This window comes from Phoenix dactylifera, chromosome 15 (assembly GCF_009389715.1).
Source record: "Phoenix dactylifera cultivar Barhee BC4 chromosome 15, palm_55x_up_171113_PBpolish2nd_filt_p, whole genome shotgun sequence".
NCBI classification, from domain to species: domain Eukaryota; kingdom Viridiplantae; phylum Streptophyta; class Magnoliopsida; order Arecales; family Arecaceae; genus Phoenix; species Phoenix dactylifera.
In genome coordinates, this window is record NC_052406.1 from 3871530 (window position 1) to 3879700 (window position 8171).

Here is an 8171-nt window from a genome sequence, read left to right on the forward strand (position 1 = left end):
CCGAAACGGGTTGGGGTTGTATCTTTCTCACGAAAGAAGAATGATTGATCTTCTTCGACGACGTCGACCGTTGGATTGATCAATGCAGAGCTCTGAAAGCCCTCCGAACTCCCTCATCTGTGCAGGCCGCCTGCAATCCAACGGTGGATTCACGCGAAGGAAGGTGAATCCTTCTTTTGCGTGAAAGATACGACCCTCGTCCCTCCGAGGCTCATGTGAGGTCAGCATTTCACAAGCAGAAGGTGCATATGATTGAAGTTGGAGGACCAAGACTTCGCAGGAAGGGGGTGGCGTGGGGAGAGTCTTCTTCTGAACAGCGATAGGGAAAGGGAGCAGGAGCGTTCCCATGGGTATACAGGCCCCCAACCATATGAGGAGGGAGAAGAGAACGTTTCCCATGACTTGAAAGAAGAAAAGCTTTTGCATGTTCGTTTGAAGAAGGTATGCTTTCCTCTTCCTCCTTTTGTGGAGGAGTCCATGGCTTTTCCTATATATCCTTCAGTTCTCCAAGATCTTGGCAGTCTTAGGATTATCAAGATTATTATGTGCCCGGGGTTTCATCTCGAATGCATCTGCTTTTGTACTTAAAAGGACTGACCTTGTGCTTACAAAAAGAAGGAACCCCTCCTCCCCCTCCCTCTCCTCCTCCTCCTCCTTATATTCGAGAAATAGAATCCTGGTAGGTTTTATATTAATACTGGCCTAAATTTTTTCAACATATGATGATGGAATTCTTTTCTTCTTCTTTTTGCGGAAAGAAAGATGTTTTGATTAGTTGCCATGCCATCAAAGCCCAACTTTTCATTCTTTTGCCCAAGATCTGAAGGAGTGTCAAAGCCTTCTGGTGCTCATCTTGTTTTCTGCTACCTTGCATGTTGAAGTCCTATTCTAAATAGAAGAGTTTGCTACGTGATTATTTCTTTTTCTTGGTTGTCCAGAAATCTACATGTCTTTCTTTTGTATTTGCATAAAAAAGTTTTTCCATTGGTCTCCTTTTATTCGGAGCCTGGAAACATGAGTCTATGCTCCTTCTCACATCATCTAAACGCATCATGCATATCTGATCTCAATGGGTCTGGTCCAGGATCTCTTTGTCTGTCATAGAGGCAGCATCACAAGAATGGAACCATCGCCTGTTCCATATATGGCCATCTGAAGCGGTAAGGATGCAGCGATACCCTTCTTGGGATTTCATCAATCTTATAAACTTTTTTTTTTTTTTAAAGAACGATCTTATGGATGTAGGACCAACAGTTTTGTAGTGTTTCTTGTTATGGCATGACACCAGCTAACACCTTTATGGATAACAATGACAGGAAGACTCTACCTTCATCTGCCTATCTGAAATGAGCTCTCTAGATCACTTTGATGCGCAAGAGATAATAGGTTCCCCTGGCGAGGACTTTGAATACCCTCTCTCCTTGGAGAACCATTCCTCTTTTTCTGCCTTCGATTCGCCGGGGATAACTGAATTCAACGCCTCCTTCAAGTGCTCATCCATGGAGGCCTCTGAAAGGCCCATTAATGCCTTCAAGGCTGAGGGAGTCTCAGGAGCAGTGCCGAACGCATCGTCCGCCAGTTTTATCTCATTCGGCAACGTGGAGTCAGCGCATGATCCCCTCCAACCATGGCCAAGAACTGAAAGTTTCTACTCTCATGATTCAACATCGAATGAGACGACCCTGGACTTCCAAAGACCTGAGAGGAACGGCATGGTGAGTAGACCAACTTCACAAGACCATGTGATTGCAGAGAGGAAGCGACGGGAGAAACTCAGCCAGCAGTTTATAGCACTATCAGCTATCATCCCAGGCCTAAAAAAGGTACTTAAATTATGTCTACTGTTAAAAGTTAAAACTAATGAGCCTCATTTTTGTATGTTGTTCCTTCCCTCAGCTAAAATGAACTTTTGAATTATGCTAACTTTTAACTATAGAAAGTGATCCAAAAGCATCGTTTTAGTGTTTTCAACGAGTGATTTCCATAACTATTTCATTTCATTTTCTCCCTCGTTTTATTATCAGTTGCTGCTGAGTGTTTGTTCTCGTTATATAAATTGGACGAAGCCTTGCTCTTGCATCCTTCTTTCGAGCTCTCACAATAAATTCAGACAAAACTCATGGAGAAAATAAAAAATTAAAAAAATTAAAACATACGAGCAGATTAAATCAACATATATACCTATCAAAAAATATAAAATATATAAATAAATCTACCTCATTTTAAGCTTTTGAGCCAAATGATGATCTCAACATGGTACCAGAGTAGAGGTCCTGAGTTCGAACCCTGTCTCTGCATTCTTTAATCCCATTATTAAAAAATTTTACATGTTGGGCTCACCCATTAAAAAAAGGTCCAGTCTATATGCGAGGGGGAGTGTAAGAAAATATAAAATATATAAATAAATCTACCTCATCCTATTAGCTTAAGTTTTTGGATCATTCTCTAATACATTAAATGGACATGCTGCCACTGGATTCGAACGAAGTCAGAGCGCAGCTCGAATGACCCTAAGATCGGCTGGAGACGAGCTGAGCAGGCTGGTTGAGGCATCGGACATTGGTCTCCTCCGGATATATCCTGCAGAAAGTCCACTTACTGGAGAGTTTCCAGTGAAGGATCCTCCAATGCTTAAGTCAGAATAGAGAGAGACAACAACATGGAAAAAAGAAAATTTCAGTAGAATATGGTTCTGATATCGCGTAGTGCGTGTCAGTACGTACTTGAGATCTTTCGGACTACTCCTTTATATAGGAGAGCCGGATTTATCATTATCTAGGTCGGCATGCACAAGTGGTCAGGTGGTGGCTAGTAGTACGGCCTCAGCATGGGCGATATAGGCAATGACCGCGCGTCGAATGCAAAGCTGTTGCAACGGCCAGTCATTGTCACGATGGCCGATTATCAGGATCGACAGTTTTTACCGACACGTGTCAATGGGCTCTTTGGTTAGAGGTGAAGTCGCTCACTTTAGTCGGTTGGCTCTTCAGTTGGAGCCGAAGTTGTCTGCTTCGATTTGTACCGAAGTTGTCGAGGTCGGTCTTGTCCGAGGTTGAGGTGTCCAATATTTCTCCCATCAGGACCATATATACCAATGCTTCCCATGTAAGTTTAACTTGGTAATAACAATAACGTATTATCTCTAATTTGGAACCCAGTGTAGCCATTGTATTTCGGTGGCAGAATATTTTAAGTTCAGGTAAGTAATTCTTGCTAAGCGGTCGTGTAAGAGCCTCTCAGTATGCTTTCTCCAAGTTACAATGGGGGAGGAATCTTCTAACAGCTGATGCTGAACTTGCAAAGATTGAACCCGGTTCTTTGGTTCTCATATGATGAACTTAACTGGTTTACTTTTTATCATGGACCTCCCAACCCCCAACCCTTCTCCATTATTTTTCGACAAAAAGCTCTTCGCTGCAAAATTGTTGTTTCTCAAGTTGAGTCGCATCCTATTTACTTCATTTTACAGACTGAAAATTGTAATGAAGTCAAATAATTCCAAACCACTGATATGATGATTCAAGTTAATATTTCAAATAATTTCTTATCACCTATATGATAATCTTAAAAACTTTTCTCATAATAGATTTGCAAATGACTAGCATGCTGACATGCCATTTATGCAATGCCTTACTAGCATCTTATGAGGTGATTTAATGCCACATTGTTTGGAATCCATATAATATATTCAAATTCGCATAATATTTGACTCTTACAAACTGATATCATCAAAACAAGGATGATCATGAAACGGACATCTCTATGCCAAGGTTCAGGAAGTCTGTGGACCAAAGGAACTCTTGCGCTGCTACCCAGAAATCAAGACAATTGGCTTGGTTCTGATATTAACAAATTTGTTTCATCATTTCTTAAATTTGCGCTTAAAGATACAAAGTGAACTTACCTCTCTGGTAACTAGAATCAAAACATGCCCAACATGACATGAAAGGGCAATGATCTTATTCCTATTAAGCCAGTCTTCACTTGTTTGATGTGTTATATAAACTGTAATTTATCTTCTATATGTTAATATAATTACTGAGGTTTTATCAGAACAGGTGGAGACATTCCCTCTTTGAGTGGTAAGTACAGATGAAAAAGTACATTTGGAGGAGATAATGAAAGCAATAGATTTGGCTATTAGTTATCATCGGAATATAATGAATAAATTAAGCCAAGGACATAACATAGGTAGATAAGGGCAGCCTTTTTTAAAATTGAGGTGTCCTTTTCTTAATAAAATCATATCTTGCCAACTAACCATGAGGAAGAGACTTAAAAGACTTATAAGCTAAATTAGTAGTTTTCATTAGTCGGGAGTACATTAGATAATGCTTGGTACATAAATTAGTTTCTATTCTTTTCCTTTGGAAAAAAAATCTTGGAATAGTAGATGCACATATAATAAAAGGTTACTTATAGATTCCATTCATGTAAAACAATCAGGATAAAGAAGTGATCCTAACAAACACAAGCAGAAGATATAAAATTCTTCAATTATGAATCCAGCCTAGAATATTGAGTTTGAGTTAATGTTTATAGCAGAAAGACTAATTCTCTTATATCTCATCAAACAACAATAAGATGGTGGAATCTGAATAAAAAAATGCTTTTTTTTTCCTTCAGGTGTACTGTGGCAATAGATGACTGAATTTATAGTGATGCTCTTAGAGTTTATAAAGATATAAGATGCCCTTCTCAACAAAAACAAAGGAGTAAGATGCACAAACGAAGAAAATTTGATTTTCACAGTGTACGGATCCAAGAGGCGGTTGATAAAAAGGTTAAAATTTCAATTGCTGCAGGATTTTAAAAAAGAAAGGTATAAAAGCAATTACAATAAAAATCATATATAAACTTCTTACGTTTCTTTTAGAAAAATAGTGGGAGCACCTCCAATCAAGTCATACAAATGATGAAAGAATCACCCATGTAAAATACTTAAAGAAACACATTGGAAGGATCCAACACTAGATCACTTCCAGTCAAGAGAGGGTGCAACCTATAGGGCTATATATAGTTGTATTTTGTCATTGATCTTTACAATCTAAACTCAAAAGAATTGAACAGCCTTGCTCCAAACTCATAACTCAGGTCAGCCACGGGCCGTCATGGTATTTGTATTCAGATTTATGGTACTTATGTCGGATTTGAATAAATTTAAACTTTTACCTTAGGATGCAAAAGCTTAAATAGAAAAAGTATATGAGGATCCATGCGAGTATATATTTAATTATACATCGGCTAGATAGATGTTATGCACTTATATAGAGCAAGGAACCCAAATAACATCTTATGGATAATATTTTTGTGTGAGACCCTGGGTGGTCATAAATAGATATTGTGTTTACTGATGTGATTTTCTTTTAAGTAAAGAAAATTAAGATTTTTATTGATATTGCTTATAAGAACATAAGTTTAAACAGGATTCCAATTTTAACTGATGCCTGAGTTTATTCTTCCGGCAGACCGATAAGGCTTCACTTCTCGGAGATGCGGTCGACTACCTTAAGCAGCTTGAAGAGAAGGCGAAAACCTTAGAAGAGCAGGCTGTCAAGAAGAGTGCTGCTGAGCCTATCATCTTTGTCAAGAAGTCACTTCACATCTCCAATACTAATGGGAGCTCACCTGGCGAGGCTGTCCAAAAGATCGAGGCTAGCTTGGAAGGAAAGGCTGTTCTCATGAGCATCCACTGCGAGAAGAAGAAAGGAGTGTTGGTGAAGGTGCTATCGGAAATTGAGAAGCTCCACCTCGGTGTCATCAACATGGGCGTCGTGCCCTTTATTGACTCCTCTCTAAACATCACTGTGACGGCACAGGCAAGTGGCTGTTGTCCTCAAAACACCATGGATTATTGGATCATTAGTATAAATTGGCATGGAACAAAAGTCTGACTGCAATTTTTTTTAAAAATAGTCCCAATAGAAAAAATAAAAATATATGCATTAAAAGAGCGGCGTCTGTACTTTATACTTGCAGAAGCTCCACTTAGCCTATGATACACTTTGGTGAACTACATACATATATATATTTCATAAACTTTTGTGAGTTTTTGTTATAGAAAGGGAACAAAATTATGATGAATGCTTGGCCTTGGCCATCAAGAATGTGTGCCATTTTACTGGAAGAGTTCATGGGAAGAAAAGTACATTGAACAGTAAGTAGAATGTAACATGGATGGTTACAAAAGCAAGCTATTAATCTATGGTCTTTTTTTTCTCTTTGGCTGTACAGATTGAAGAAGGATTCTCTATGACCGAGAAAGATCTTGTAAAGGAATTAAACTCAGCTCTCAGCCAGTGGTTGTGAAGAACATAGAGCTGTTGTACGAAAGAGGTTGTTGCGTGTTCCTTAGAAGGTGGTTTCTAGTTGTGTTGTAATGCTTTTGCTAAAGTTTTTTTCTGAGAAAGCTAGAGATATTGGGTTTGTTAACTTTTTTTTTAGTTCTTCAAAAGCTCCTCTTCTGCTCGAACTTGTCCTGCAAGTGTTGGTATCTTTGCAAGGTTTCACATGTCCTTTTGCCGACAATCATCCATGTTTTTCACGTGGTCAACCAAGTTTCACATCCGTTTCACATGTCCTTTCGCCAACAATCATGCATGTTTCTCCCGTGGTCAACGAAGTTTTTTTTTTTAATGTTTTATTATTTTTTAATGTTCTTTGACTTCCAAACATTCTCTCATGCCTCCACGCGGGCGCACAAAACACGAGCTCCTTTCTAGACGTTTTTAGAAGGGTAATTTAACACCTAGGCCCTTGCTATCTTTGATATGTAGACAAAATATTTTATTTATATGCTGGTCCTTGTATATAATTTTCTTCAAGAGAGAGATTCCTACATTTTCATGCTTTCTATCTAACGTTCGAAGTCGGAATCTTTTGGTTACTAAGCAAAGAAGCTAGACCCTTGGGATGAGCCTCAATCCATGGATATCTTTGAAATGAAGAAAGATGCCAACCAGTTGAGCTAATGTTGATTGGCAGCCCTTTTATAGAGTTAGACTTATTTAACATACAATTATGCAAATCAGATACATGGATGAGGGGTTAAACATAAAAATGGTTATTGAAATCACTGATTTAGAACAATATTTTCAGTCAATCTTGGCACAAAATATTTCTAGCTAGCATACTATTTTACACTGAATCGCCATGGTTGACTCAAATTATCTAATGGGTTAGGTCGATATGAAATGATACTCAGAGTCTACCAATTTGGTAGCCCCCTAGTCCGCAATAGAGATAATTTGCATTAATTTTTTTGGAAAAAACTTTTTTTTTTTTACTCAATAGATTCCATCTATGTGCTAACTCTTGCCGCCAAATTATTTCTAAAGCATACTTGTCGAGAAATATTTTGACCGCTAAGGTTAGGGTTTCAAGTAGTTATGTTTGGGTACAAAATCAATGAAATCTTTCCAAGGCAAGAAAGGTGTGCAAGAAAATGTAAATTATAACACAAGAAAAACAGACTCTCTAGATAGAGAAAATTTTTGAATGATCCTTATTGGAAAATAAAAAATAAAAATAAAAACAAAGAATGGCCAAGCAAAATAGTACAAAAACCAATTGGAGATCTGCAATAATCTCTACGGATTTCAAGAAAGTACTGCTATATTTCCTCAAAACCATTAGGTGTAAAATCGGTTTTTGATGCAACACATAAGAACATTGAAGATCATCTTGGGCCAAAATGGACAAGGGTTGTATCTTTCGTGCTAAAGGAGGACTCGCCTTCCTTCATACGAATCTACTATTGGATCTCACACTGGTCATTTTGATATATGTGCAGACTGATGAATGGAGAGTTGGGCTACTTTGAGATATGTGTAGTGCATGATCTGATGGTTGACATTGCAGAAGAAGATCAATCATTCTTTCCTGTGAAAGATACAACCCAATCTCAAAATATCAGCTTCATCCCTAGCAGCTCCAAAAAAACATGATTTATAGCAGTTTCGGCGAGCTTTCAGGGGAAGATAAATTCTCCCATCCAATCTTGGTCTCCCATAGTATCTCTTTATAGATGTGGCTGGGTATGCCGAATTAACTAAGCCCAGCGGTGCCTGATGAGTTGAGAGAAGTACTTTTAGCCTGATCTAATTAGGAAAGCACCTTTCTGAAGAAAGGAGTCAAATAATTGGGTTTTGATGCACAAATGATTTTTTTAA

General features: G+C 38.3%; 1 protein-coding gene across 1 annotated transcript; it reads left to right on the forward strand.

Annotated features, from left to right (window-relative positions):
* The first annotated feature begins 296 nt into the window (after positions 1–296).
* Positions 297–6309, forward strand: LOC103704303 (transcription factor bHLH18-like). The gene is made up of 4 exons (XM_026803478.2): positions 297–441; positions 1317–1823; positions 5469–5888; positions 6235–6309. Exons 2-4 carry the CDS (start codon positions 1347–1349, stop codon positions 6307–6309), a joined length of 972 nt encoding a protein of 323 aa, XP_026659279.2. The 5' UTR covers positions 297–441; positions 1317–1346.
* Positions 6310–8171: the final 1862 nt, after the last annotated feature.